A 14,585-nucleotide genomic window follows, 5' to 3' on the forward strand; every position below is an offset into this window, starting at 1 on the left:
CACGAGGAAGGGAGATGGCACGTATGGTTGACCACCTAGCCAGACTCCAGCTCTGGCATCCAGAGCCCTGCTCACAACTCCGTGGCACTATGCCCTCCCCTACCTGGCAAGAATCACCCTATGGAAACACTAAGGTAAAGACGTCATTGAGGTTGGGTGCCAAGAAAGTGGATCGGTCACGGGGCACTGCGGCAGGAAGTTTGTGAGTCACTGTGGGATCACTGGCGAATTGACATTCCATGGCCATCTTGGTCTCCATCCAAACCAGAATGCCTTGGCTTTGTTCTTGTTCCTGGCTGGCTCCTGTCAGCAGTCCCACTGAAGCTTCCGGTGCCGTTCAAGCCACTGGGCTCCTCTATTGCTCCTCTGGTTGCCTCTTTGAGCTCCATGTGACACTGTGGCCACGCTCCATCCCTTCTTCCTTCCTCATGCATTCAGCAAGTGTTCAGGAGGGTCTGCTGCGTGCCCAGGGCAGCTCTAGGCTTGAGAGCTCAGTGGTAGACATTTTAAAAGGCACATGATCCTGGCTTCCTTCCCTCTTCATTGCATCTTCTTTGTTGCTGAGCCAGTTCTGAACATCAAGTGCCCAGCTCAGGCCTGGCCCAGCTTCTTTTCCCCCTCCAAGGCACATCCCCCTGGCTGAGTTCCTTGGCCAGCTTCAATGCCACCAGTAGCGTGACAGCCTGGAACTTTACATCTTGGGCCCTGTCCTCTCGACTAAGCTTATAGCTGCTGTGTTCAGCAACCTCCCTCCTCCCTGGCTTTCCTGCTTGTTGTGTGCACATGTATCTGAAAATGCAGCTCCTCGTTCCCCTCAATCTCCTGCCCCAGGATTTCCCCCTTCTTGCTAAGTAATAGCACGAGATGAACACCCCTCCCTACCCTCCCTTTTCACACTGGAAGCATCAGTAGTCTGAGGATTCTGCCTCCAAGGTACCATCATCTGCCTCTGTCCATCTTTGTTTCGGGCACCGTGGTTCACATCTCCATCAGGTCCCTGCCAAACCCACTGCTCCCATCCCATCCCCGCGTCTCTCCACTCTCCTCAGCAGCAGCTCATGTCACCCATCGGTGGCTTCCCATTGATCTAAACTATCACCAGAGTCCTTCCTGGCCTTGTCCGTCAGTCCTGCGTGCTCAGCCCCTCCCCGGTCAGCTCTCTACCTCACGCCCGATTCACTTGCCTTGGCTTGTTAAGCACCCTTCACACAGAGCCCCTTCCATTTCTTCAGACACATCCTATTTCTTCCTGCTCAGGACCTTTGCACCCCCTGGTCTATCGGCTTCCAGTGTTTTCCTGCCTGACCTTTGTCCTGTGACGCACTCATCTATCACTTAAGAGATTGTCTTGGCTCTGTTATTGACTCCCGGTCAGATCATGTGCGCATCCTTGATGGCCCGTATCAGGATGTTGACTTCCACGGTCTCCCTTCTTAGCATGGTCGCTGACGTCTAGGACTTTGTGTTTTTGTGCACCGCTGTATGCCATCCTAAGCAGGATCTCAATGGTCACTTGAGCTGTGGCCAGATAGGCAAGGGAGTTCCAGCCTCGGACATCGTCTCTGATGCCCCTCTGTTACCCCTGACTGGACGAGAGGTGATACAGGGTTCTCTACTCTCATCTAAGTTTTCCCAAAGAGCAGATAATTGAAGAACTTGTGTGTTTGAAAATCAATTTAAAATAATGCCCTCCCCGTGGGATAATTGCTTCAAAGTCCATGAAAGAAAGGCATTACTATTAATATCTTCTGATAAGGTTTCAGGTAACTCTGTCTGGCCCTGAACTTCTGACAGTCCCCCTGCATTTACCTACCAAGTGCTGGGATCACAAGCCTGGGCCGTCACACCCAGCAATACTAAGATTATTTTAAAAACAAACAGACAAACAGACAGATATAATAAGGCTGGAGAGATGACTCAGCAGTTAAGAGCACTGACTGTTCGTCCAGAGGACCTGGGCTCACTTTCCAGCACCCACATCACCGCTCACAACTGTCCAAAAACCTCTAAAATCTGACACCCTCACACAGACACACGCACAGGTAAAACACCAATTCACATAAAATAAAAATAAAAATAAGCTATTTTAAAAACAGATATTGTATATTTAGTTTAAAATTCCATTTACGTTTGTTTTGTGGGAGGTTTGTGTGTACACATAGAGATCAAAGAAAACTTGTAGATTTTTTGTTTTATTCTTCCACCACGTAAGTTTTAGGAATTGAACTCAGGCTATCAGGCTTAGCAGCAGGTGCCTTTACTTGCCAAGCCGTCTCACTGGCCTTGACATTTTGCTTTTTAATTGATGAAAAATAGTATACCCATTTGTCACATAGTGCGGAATTTTGAGATGCATATGTGCATTGTGGAACGGCTTTAGTAACTAACATATATACTCCCTCAACCATCTGTTTTTATTATTAATTATTCTTATTGCGTGTGTGCATGGGTGTGCATGTGCCGCAGGATGTGTGGAGACCAGAGACAACTTTGTGGAGGTGGTGCTTTCTGTCCACTTTCACATGGGATCCAGGGATTGAGTTCAGGATTACTTGGGAAGTGACGTTACCCATTATACCATCCTGCCAGTGCCATAGTACTGGTTTTTTATTTGTTTGTTTGCTTTTTTGCTTTTTGGGTTTTTATTTTTTGGTTTTTGTGTGTATGTGTGTTTACAGATGTTGTTTAAGTCATCTATATTTAGTATAGCTAAAGGGGGGATTGAAAGAGAAACTCTGATTTGAAAACAGTTACACACACACACACACACACACACACACACACACACAGAGTGTAAATATCCGATAACTGCACCTTTCATCAGGGACCAGAAAGCCCATGACAGTGGAAAGTCTAACATTCCATAGATAAGGCATAGACTTCTGCAGTTTCTCTACAGTTTCCAGGGCAAAGACCCGGGTGCCAGTAGATGAAGGGCCTTTATTTAAGCTGCTGAGCTGGTATTTTCCACCTCGTTTCTGAATGACTACAGCATGCTACATTGCTCAAGCAGTTCTCCTGCTTGCGAAAGGTTGGAAGAGTAGGTTTCAACTTTCCTCTTTCTCTTTTCACTTTGGTAAGGGGCATTTTTGTATGGGTGGGGGATTGGTATGTCTGTGGGAGTGGGGGCAGGGCCCTAGCCGTTAAACTCTTGCACATGTGAACCATGTATTTCACCATTGAACTGTATTCCAGTCTCCTGTTTTTAAAGTGTTCTAGGAGTCATGTTGATTATATCAAAATAACATGTCAGATTTACATGTAAGTCAATCCAGACAACTTACAATTGCCTCAAAATGCAGCCATCCTAGGCCTGCTGCCCTAGGTCTTCCTTATGCAGGAGAAGGCAGCACCAGGCACCTCACCATCTCAGAATTCTGTCAGTTTTTTTTAGACTCATTCGATTTATTTTATATGCATGAGTAGTTTGTCTCCATGCATTATATGTGCCCCATGCGTGTGCCTAGTGCCCATGGAGGTCATGAATGGGATCTGATTCCCCAGAACGGGAGTTATGATGATTGTGAGCCAGCATGTGGGTGCTGGGAACAGAATCTGGATCCTCTGCCAGAGCAACAGGTGCTCTTAAACACTGAGCCATCTCTCTGGCCCCTCCTACAATATTTGAATATGTTTGATAGCACAGATGGCGTAGCCGCTGCCCAACAGTGAAGGCCTCTTGAGGCGATGATATATTCTAGTCAAAGCCCGAGCTTTACCCAAATTCTTTTCTCTTCCCTGTCCCCCAGTCCGTCAGCAAGTTCTGCACGCTGGTCTCAAATGTCAGTGGATCCCCTTTTCCCAGTACTTTTCTGCAATGATGCCCTTAGTTCATATTTTCCTGCTTCCCTGCCAACACTGCTACCGCTGCACCCTAACGGGGGCCCTGCGTTCCTTGTCCCTCTGTCCTCGGCGTTCCCCGCCTCCTCCAGCGTGCCACCCACTGCCACCTACACGGTGAGTAATTCTCTGCTTTGTCAGCTTTTCCTGAAACACAGAGCTTCTCACTCAAGGCATGACCATCCAGTCCAAGTTGGTTGAAGTCTACCTTTTTTTTTTTTAACTCTAATGTTCCCAGATCCCTCAGGACTCTACTTTAACCCACTCCCCACCCCTCCTGAAGTGCCTGCTCATGGAATCTCACAAGCCCCTTGCAGGTCCTCAAATGTGCCATCTTGCCTGACTTCCCTTGCTTGCCTTCTCCTATCCCAGCTGCTTTCCTCTCATTGTTTTTCCGGTAAGCCCCCACTCATCTTTTGACCTCCAGCTCTCAGCTTCTCCCTGAATGACTGCCTGGTCACTCTGCCCTTGTCTGTAAACTCACAGTCCGTCCACTTCTGTTCCTCTGCGTCGCATTCAGCCACAGCCACCTACTTGTCACGTGTCCAAGGGGGGCTACTAGTCCATGTAAAGATTATGTGCGAATTATTAGCTAGTGTAGCCCTATCTCTTCAATGAGTGGATTAGTGAACCACTGGACAGATGAGTGGCTAACCTAAGGGCTAGAGATGTAGTTCAGTTGGTAAAATGCTTGTTCACCATGCGTAAAGCCTTGCGTTGAATTCCTAGCACCATATAAACTGGACACGGTGGTACATACCTGCAACCCCGACAGCAGGAAGTGGGAAGTAGAAAAGTCATACATTCGGGGTCATTCTTGACTATATAGTGAGTTGGAGGTAGTCTGAGCTACACGAGATCCTGTCTTTAAAAAAAAAAAAAAAATCCTGGATATAAATGTTTCCTACCAGTCTACTAAGAAAGTATCAAATAGGGAAGTGGCTTAAATGGCCCCAGCAGTTTGAGCAAGCATATTCGCTTCAGACAGACTCTCATTCCAGGCTGGCCTCATCTTTCTTAGAAGAGCTGGGCTTACAGGAATATGTCACCACTCCTGGCACTTTTCTCCTCGTGACACAATCCCTCCCCACCTGACTCTGTAATGCAAAAGCTGTCCTGAAGACACAGGAGAAAAAGGCACTGTGTCTGAAGGCCATTGTGAGTGAGGGAACAAAGGCAGCCTCAGAGGTTGCACAGGCTCTGATTCCTGTGAAATCACCGTCTCAAAGTGCAAAGTTACCACCATAGAGCGGAGATCAGTTCTTTCTATTGGTTCTCTTGGGCTAGGGTTTTCCCACGGGAGAGTCCTTTTTCATTGGTGGAGCAATTTTGTAGGCACAAATCTGTACCTGTGATTAAAATTCATAGGATTATATACTGTCCCGCCCCCAACACACACACCCCAAGAGGGAAAAAACTGGTAAAATCAGAGTAAGGTTGAAGTTTAGTGACTGGCATTGTACCAAAGTCACCTTCCTGGTTGGTGTCTGCGTGTTCTGACTGTTTAAAGTCTTTATCATGGAGAAGTCGGGGAGGGGAGGCCACAGGAACTTGGTGCTATTTTTGCAACTTTTTTTTTGTGTGTGTGTGTGTGAATCTAAAATTACTTCGATCTGAAATTTTTTCCCTTTTAAAGAAGCATTTTTGTAAGGCTCAGTGGTAGAGAGTTTGCCTACCACACACAGGCCTAATTTCTTCTTTCCTTACTGTAAAAAAAAAAAAAACCAAATGCCCAGCACAGGCCTGAGGTGGAGCTCAGTAGGTAGAATTCTTGTCCGGTGTGCCTGAGGACCCAGGTTGCTCACCAACATAGATTAAACCAGGTCTGGTGGTGTATGCCTGTAATCCTAGCCTCCAGGATATAGGGCAAGGGGTCATCATCAGCTACATAGTAAATTTATGGCCATCCTGGGCTACTGAGACAGAAAAAAAAAAAAACAAAAAACAAAAAAAAAACCTTAGCACCAGAAATAACAAATAAATAAGTGGCTTTTGTCATGGGCTACTTCAAATCATGGAACCTACAAAGAACTTGTCTGCCTGGTGCAAATGCTGGAACGTATTGTAGAGTGTAACCTATATTAGCATACAGACAGATGATGTCTTGTGGTGATGTGTTTCTGGACAACTTACGGAACTTTTTTTTAAATTAATTTTACTTTTATTTATGAGTATATGTGGGGTTGTATATGTGTGTGCAGTACCCATGATGGCCAAAAGAGGGGGTCAGATGCCCTGTTCTGAAGAGATCCGTTATTAAGAGCAGTTGTTGCTCTTGCACAGGACTGGAGTTTGGTTCCCAGCACCAGCATCAGACAGCTCACAACCACCTGCAACTCCTTCCTTTAGACTCCATGGGCACCCACCAAACATATACTCACAGGTACACACAAATAAAAGCAAAAATTAAAAAATGCTAATTGTATGTTTAGTAGGATTTTTTTTAAAAAAGAGTTCTTTATTTATGTATATGAGTGCTGTATTTGCATGTATGTTTGCATGACAAAAGAGAGCGTCCGATCCCATTATAGATGGTTGTGAGCCACCATGTGGTTGGTTGGAATTGAACTCAGGACCTCTGGAAGAGTAGCCAGGGCTCTTAACCACTGAGCCATCTCTCCAGCCCCTAACTGTCTCTTTAAATGCACAAGTAGAAGATAGCTAAACAAGTTTTTGTTATAGTTAACTGGATATAGTTACTACTATTCATTGTAATAACCACGACATCAAGAATTTATTCAAATCAGTTCCTCATTCCTTTAGTGCCTTCCTGAAAGGTGTGCTTCGAATCCGGCTGCATTTTTAATGCCTATTTTGTAATCGGGAATTTGCTTAAAGTCTGTTCTCTGGAGGGCAGCTGGAACCATCCTGACCAAGCCCAACAGTGCCATTCCTCCTCTGGAGTCCTTTCTGGAAAAGGAGACCCCGCTGTTGATTTGTCAGGATTCCCCAGGCTGACCGCTTACAAGGGCCACTCCCTCCCTCTAGGTATTTCTCTGAGCCCATTTCTCAGAGAGCTAGTATAGCCCCTCCCTCTGTTGGCTATCAGAGCCTGCTTCCCCCCCCCCCCACCCCATACTATCCAGTCTTCTGTGTTTTCCTGGTACCTGTCACCTTCCCACAGTGCATCTAACTCTTTCAGGTTGTATGCTTCCTTTTGCTCTGGGAGAATGTAAGTTCTAAGGGGCAGAAATCCTTCTTTTTATTCTTAAGGACATCCCAGGTTCCTGGGGGTAGGGTACGGGGAGTCTGGGGCGGGGGATGGAGGTGGGGGTCTGGTACATAGTGAGTACTTGGTATTTGTTGAGTGAATGAGACCAGGACAGACTGGATTTCCAAAGTACTAATCCATTTTACATGCAGTGTGTTCTGTGTGCTGCCTTCTCTGGTAGAAAGACAGATGCTGTGGCAGGACGGGGAGGGAGATGAAAAAGCAGGATTGTTTATTTTATTAAATTTCAGGGTTGCCTAACCCAGAGCTCAGAGACTTGGCCTGACTCCTGGAAGTTGCAACTTCAGCAACTGTGATTGTCTTTCCCCAAGGGAACATGTTGTTCTTCAAAGCTCCTAAAAATATCTCAGGTCTGGGTCCCAGGCTGCCATTTTTTTTAAAAAAACAGAGCGTGTGTCTGTGGGGCAGGGGCAAGCAAGAGGGGTATAGACTAGCATCCTGGGACTGGGGTGGGGGAGAGCCTTTCCCTGGAGCTCAGGGGATAGGCCCAGGAGGAGAGGTCTCAGGCACTGTGGTGCTGGGCCTTCTCCAGGAGCCTTCAGGATCTGTGGGGAGGAGGATGGAGACCTGAGACTCTCCCAGGAAAGCCACAAGGGGCTGGGCTATAAAACACTCAGGTTTAGCCCAACCTGGTCCCTCCACAGAGGGGACAAGGCAAGGGAGAAGGAACTGGCTTTTCCTGCTGGACAAACTGCAGAGCTAGTTTGGCTGTGTAAATGAGACTGTGCTTGGGAAGTTAGTGCCCAATAAGCCAAAAAGCCTTAAGGGAAGAAGTTACACAGGCGGGGCGAGGGTGTGGTTCTGTGGTAGAGCCCTTGCCTGGGGTGAATGGGGTCCTGGTTTCAGTCCTTGGAATGTGGAGAATAGAACACCTTGTGGGGTTAGGGGTGAGTTCCCCTGCCCTAGTCTAGTTTTGGAGAAAGTTGCCTTGGTTCCCACAGGTTTCTGCTTCTGCCTGCTTGCATCTGTTAGGCCTGTGGGCATCAACTACCAGCTCATATAGAGACGGACTGGAGCCAGTTTGAGGGAGTTCCAATGTGGTGTGGGTGCCTTGTGCTGCTGAGACATCTGCCATAAGCTGTTTTTCTGACCTTACGTAAACTTTGAAAAAAAAAAATACAAAGAGGAAAAGTTACTTCCTGCTTGATCTAAAGTCAAGTGCCACAGTGCCTAGTGTCACTTTAAGCACTATTCCACCATAGAGGATGATGAGAGGGCTTGCCCTCCTGCAGGGAGCTGCAGCAAAATACTGGGCCTCAGGGCCATAAATAAGCCTGTTTGCCTTAGAGCTGACTCTTCCTCGCTTGCGCAGCTTGGAATGTGATTTTGGGGTTCATACATGTATGTTTCCTAAAAGTTTTGATAAGAGTAATTGAAATCAAATGATAAGTACTAGCCTACAGACATAGACCGTACCTTAAATAAATAAGTAAGTCAGTAAGTAAGTAAGAACTCCTGTGTTCTGATGGAGCCAAAACTTGGTTTTCCTAAATAAGAGCAAAGTATTGCAAGCTATTGGGAGGTGGGGTGCGGGGGTGTCTCCTCTGGGAGGTCAGGACGGTCGGCTGTGAGGACCACTGCTGCAGCCTGGCAGGCGAGGCTGTGACATGGAAAGTGGTGGAATGCACCCCACTCTGTGGCTGAGAGGGGTCCGGTCTTGGTCCTCATTCTGGACATAGTCTCCTTCCTCAAGTCGAAGCCCCGATGATGCCATACAAGGGTTTTTGTTTGTTCATTTGTTGTTCTCATTTGCTGCCTGCCATTTGCCTCCCTTTCCAGGAGAAAGAGCCTTCCCCCTCTCCCTCCCCCAGAATCCCAGTGGGACATCAGCACTCTCAAGCAATGTGGTGTCAGGCTCTCTTTAAGTCTTAAAAACTGTTAAAAAGAAAGAAAAACAAAACAATTTTTATACTAGTTATGCCTATCAGGTTACTACTAGATTAGAAAGATGGAAAACTTTAAAAACAAGAATGTGCAAGCCCATGTTCCACTGACTTGTAGACCTGTGACGTCATCACATGACATCAGGTTCTGGAAAATTCCTTCATACATTCATGCGATAATGAGCATGAAAAGGAAAGTGACAGTGTTATTATGAGAATAAGCTAACTCTTGAGGGCAAGTGTCGCTGGGAGCTCTAGAAGTCTGTGCCCCAACTCTGAAAACAGCTGCTGTGGTACTTTGTCTCAAGATTCAGAACTTTCTAGGCTGCGTGCATACAAAGTTCCAGTTTGATCTGGCTAGGGAGATACATTTCTGGGGAAATAAAATGTAGCTTATCTATCATGCATGAAGTCTTGTGGGACATCCCTGTCACGGACCAAAGAGTGGAATATTTATACCAATTAATTGTATCCTGGTAATTACTGTAAGTATAGTCAATCCAAAAGAAAGAAAACCATAAGGTTATTATTCAAAGATTTTCAAGCACACGTGTGGATGCTGTTGGAACAGACTTCTCGGGAAAAGCAGAAGATCCTGGTGGAGACTGTAGACTGTAGGAGGAGTGGCTTCTCTACGTGATGCTGGTGTCAGGATGTTGCAGGTGGGCTGGGGACTGGGCGTGCTCACACTCGTAGGTTCTCCTCCATTTTCAAAGTTCCTACAATTACAGTTTATTCCACTGCTTCAAGCATGATTACTTTTGCAATGTCTGCATCAGAGTCGGTGAGAGGCTCACTTCTCAAAACTAGGAGAAGCAATGGGAGGAGGTAGAGACACCCACTCCTTCGGAGCACTCCTTCACACCCATCCTTTACAGGTGCAAGTAAGGGCAGTGAGGTCAAATGCCCATTTTCAGAGAACTATTTGCCTTAGTCACCATAGGAGATAGAGCAATGTCATCACTCACCTAAGAGGAAGTGATCAAATGTGCAAAGGCGTGGCTCCTGACTGAAGCCACGGCACTTGGTGCTTTAAGTTGTCAAGAAAATCTAACTAGGAAATCCACTTTAGGATCTCCCTCCAGTGTAAAGGAGAGACTTCCTATCACAGAGAACTAAAATGCCACAAGAGTGTGTCACGTTCTCAGTATGATGGTATAATGCTTTACAAAGAAAGGAAAGGTCACCGTAAGAGTCACAGCACAGAAATGCAGGTTTTATTTTTGCTTTGAGGGGCCATGCCTAGCTAGGAAACCGGGGAAAACCTTCCATCCGAGTGGAAAATAACAGTTGACCTGGTGTGTGTGTGTGTGTGTGTGTGTGTGTGTGTGTGTGTGTGTGTGTGTGTTTGTGTGTGTGTGTGTCTATGCACTCCTGCCCAGTAGAGGTGTCAGGGGCCAGTGTTGGTTTTTTCCCCCTTACAACTTCTATTGAACAACTTTTCTAGGCTTGATGAGTGCTGCCTCTCTAGTAGACAGCCTTTCTCCCTGGCCCTTCCATTTTTCAAGTTCAGTTCATTAGTGATGAGCTGAGGATTTTTAAATATCAGAGTGGAAAATTCCTAATGCAGCAAATAGACCAAAGAAAGCTAAATAAGTTTTTGTGGGTTTTTGTTTTGGTTGTTGTTGTTTGTTTGTTTGTTTTAAGTTATGTGTGTGTTTCTGTGTGGGTTCATGTGCTTGAGAGTGCAAGTGAGCCACATGCCGGAAGAGGCTGGAGGATCCTCCGGAGTTGAAGCTGCAGGCAGTTGTGAGCCACCTGACATGGGTTCCAGGACCCAAATTCTGGTCCTCGGCAAGAGGAATACATGCTGTAACCACGGAGACATCTCTCCAGCACCCAAAATAAGCGTTTTAGGAAGAAGGAGAAAAAAAAAAAAAAAGCAAGCTGTGGCATATTTAAAGGAAAAAAAGTGTCTATCTTCGGTTTAGAATGCTCAAGTGTCTAGAGATACAGAAGTTTCTAGACTAGCTACATAGTGTGCATGGGTTTGTTTGTGTGTTTGTTAAAAGCAACAACAACAACCAAAACTTTTACATGTTAGATGGTTTTAGATTTACAGAAAAAGTGTGGAAATAGAGCTGGGGGCGGGGTGTCAGCAGGTAAAGTATCCACCATGCAAGTCTGAGAACCTGAGTCCCACCCCCCCCCCCACCCCCAGAAGCCCCAGAAAAGGCAGGATTCAATGGCATGCATATGTAATCCCAGCATTCCTAGCGTGAGGTGACACACAAAGACAGGGAGCTAGCTGCCTGAGATTTGTGAAGCAGCTAGCCAGAAGGGGCTGCAAGGTGGCAGCAAGGTAGGGAAGCGAATCAACTCCTGAAAGGTTCTCTGACCTTCATACATGTGCCATGGCGTGAACCTGCACACATATACACATAATAAAAAAAAGTTAGAGGAAACTATTGAGATAGAACCAAGAATCTCAGTGTATCCACCTTCATTTCCCTCACTGTTGACATCCTACATTAGTTTGATAAATTGGTTACAACTGATGTCCCAATTCTGATACACTTTTATTTGCTAACATTCAGATTTTCATAGATTTCAACTCCTGTCCCTTTTCTGTCCCAGAATCCTCCAGGGCATCATACGCCACCCCACTTAGTCATCTGTGTTTATCTGATTAGGCACCTCCGGGCTAAACTTTCCCTGTTTTTCTTGGCCTCAGTGGTTTTGAGAATTGCTGGTCAGGTATTTTGTAGAATGTCCCACAACTTGGTGTTTCTAAAGGAATGTCAGAGAAATGAAGTTACTATCTCCATCACCCAGGGGAGCACATTCTGTCAACATGACCAGTCATAGCAGGTGTGAACCTTGACCAGCCTGGCAGGGATTTGCTTGGTCTGGGTGTCTCCACCCTCAAGCTGCCCTCACCTCACCTTTCCTGCTGTATAAGTCACACCTCACCCACTTCCTCAATGAAGGAGAATCTACAAAGGGAGTTGGAGTTCGGCTCTGTAGGAAACTTGTTTGTTATCTTCCATTTATTTAACCTGCCTTTTTTTTTTTTTTTTTTTTTTTAAATCAATACAGCCTATTCTTGAAATAATATGTATGGCCGGGCTGTAATTCACTGTCTTGTGAATTATATACATTACTGTCTTGCTCTGGCCGTTTCAGCCTCCACCATTGGGTCCTGCTTTCCCTTGGTTCCTGCATCTTTTTGATGATCTCAACCGTTGCCTGCAATGTGCTTGTGTGTTGATTCTTCTCTTTGTGACTAAAGTCTGGCTGAGTGTGGTGGTGCACGTGCCTATAATCCCAGCATTCAGGTGGCAGAGGCAGGCAGATTTCTGTGAGTTCAAAGCCAGCCTGGTCTACAGAGTGAGTTCCGGGACAGCCAGAACTACATAGAGAGATGGTGTTTCAATCCCCCACCCCCACTCACACCCCAACACACACACACACACACACACACACACACACACACACACACACACACACACACACACAAAGTCTGAATGGCACGACCTTGGCATTCAGGGCTGAAAGGGATGAAAACACCTGCCCCTGGGTCCAGGGCTCCCAATACTTCTCAGGCTTGTTTTCCTATAGCTCTCACACTTTATTTTATTTTTAGACTAATTTTACATTTTCGGCTAAAAGCTGTGAAGCAAGAGATAAAAGTTGGCAAACCACAGATTTCTAGTCCAGAAACAACCTGTTTATCTGTTCGAATCTCATAAGTACCCTTCCATCCCAGGTCTGACGGAGATGGCAGTCTTCAGCTGTGAGGCCCACAATGACAAAGGGCTGACAGTGTCCAAGGGCGTGCAGGTCAACATCAAAGGTAAGCAGGAAGGCCAGGGCTCTACAGCATCTCTTGGGGTCTGAGGAGAGGCGTGGGCCTGAGTCTGGCTTTCTTTGTAAGGGTGCACAAGTTTTTTCTCCTCTTTGGTATCAGTGTTGGGTTTTTTTTTGAGGGGGAGGGGCAGGGGGAAGGCAGTAATTATAAAGCCTACCTATTTTTGAGGCTTTGATGATTTAATACAAGTAAAATGCTCATAGCAGCCATTGGCACATAAATCACTCGTAAACATTAGCTGGTGTGGTTCTGCTTGGCAAAGGAAGAAAATAAGCTAGCCGCTTTACTTCTGTTTTCACTTTTGCCACTTCCACCTTGTACTTGTCCTCATCAATCCTTGAAGAGCCAGAGGCGGGCTCGCCAGGGATGCTGATGTGTGAGGACTGGGCCAACTGAGCCTGATCCAAGTCTTGCCAGAGGGAGTCTTATAACTGGGAGTAGTGAACAGAGAGGCAGTGGGATACCCAGCTGTCTCCTCCTCTCCGTCTCCCCTCCCATGGGCTTGCATTTCAGTAGAGAGGAGCTCGCTGGGCAGTTGATTGACAGCAACAAGAGCCCAAGGCAGATGTTAGTGGAGACAATATTGCCCATCACCTCATCCCTCTAATCCTATGTAATAGCAGGTATTTAAACCCAAAACCTGGAGGGAAAGCACAGCCCACAGCAAATCCTGCCTTACGCTATCTTTGTATCAGCAGCCTCACTCAGAGACTCAAGCACATCGCATGTTTTATGATCGAGTAGATCTTTAGATGCTGAAGAGAGGACATTGGTCCATGGTTCTTCCCTCTTATCCTTGGGGAATTGAAGCAACACAAGGAAAAGGCAGACTATGCCGAATAATAAGTTAAGAGTTGGGCATGCAGAGAAGGGAATTTAAAACTGTAGAAGGAGTTATAAAAGATGCTGGTTTCACTTTCAGTCAATGAACTGGATGAAGGATATGAAATGGCATTTTGTAAAAGTTCATTGAAAAAAAAAAAATCAAACTAAACATGACTCCCAGAGGAAGTGTATAACTTCCTTCCCTTTCCACAAATTCCACCATTACAGTTTTCAAAAGGCATGCTGGGAATCTCAGAAATCCACGAGTGGGTGCGCACTTGTAAAGACGGTTTACTACATCTAAGATTTAAACTTTTCAGGGTTTAAACATGTAAACACTGGGAAGCATTAAAATTTATGTTTCAGAATCTCATCTAAAATATCTTTAAAAGGTTTGTCTTGATTAGGCATGGTGGCGCACGCCTTTAGTCCCAGCACTTGGGAGGCAGAGGTAGGTAGATCACTGTGAGTTTGAGGCCAGCCTGGTCTACAAAGCGAGTCCAGAATGGCCAAGGCTACACAGAGAAACACTGTCTCGAAAAACAACAACAGCAACAACAACAAACAAACAAACAAAAACAAAAGCAAAACTCTATCCTGTTTCCAAAGCTTGTGGGATTGCTTGCTATGTGTTTATTTAAAGACAAGGTGACCTTAAACTTCTGGCCTTCTGCCTTGTCTCTCCAGCACTGAGGCAAAACGTGTGTTTCCGATCTTCATTTATCTTAAAACTTCTATCACAGCAGCCAAGACTCCCTTTGTCTAAACCAGTGGTTTTCAACCTCCTAATGGTGTGACCCTTTAATACAGTTAATACAGTTCCTCACGTTGTGGTGACCCCCAACCATAAAATTATCTCGCTGCTACTTAACAACTGTACTTTTGATACTGTTATGAATCATAATGTAAATTTCTGTGTTTTCCAATGGTCTTAAGTGACCCCTGGGAAAGGGTCGTTTGACCCTCAGAGGGGTCTTGACCCACAGGTTGAGAC

General features: G+C 45.9%; 1 protein-coding gene across 1 annotated transcript in view; it reads left to right on the forward strand.

Annotated features, from left to right (window-relative positions):
- Positions 1 to 14,585, forward strand: part of Mertk (MER proto-oncogene, tyrosine kinase) — a 75,625-nt gene that overhangs the window by 11,878 nt on the left and 49,162 nt on the right. The window contains exons 3-4 of the mRNA XM_051144919.1: positions 3,831 to 3,957; positions 12,589 to 12,751. Of these exons, the coding sequence (XP_051000876.1) occupies positions 3,831 to 3,957; positions 12,589 to 12,751 (290 nt within the window). The remainder of the gene's footprint in view (positions 1 to 3,830; positions 3,958 to 12,588; positions 12,752 to 14,585) is intronic.

The sequence above is a fragment of the Acomys russatus genome, chromosome 4 (assembly GCF_903995435.1).
Source record: "Acomys russatus chromosome 4, mAcoRus1.1, whole genome shotgun sequence".
NCBI classification, from domain to species: domain Eukaryota; kingdom Metazoa; phylum Chordata; class Mammalia; order Rodentia; family Muridae; genus Acomys; species Acomys russatus.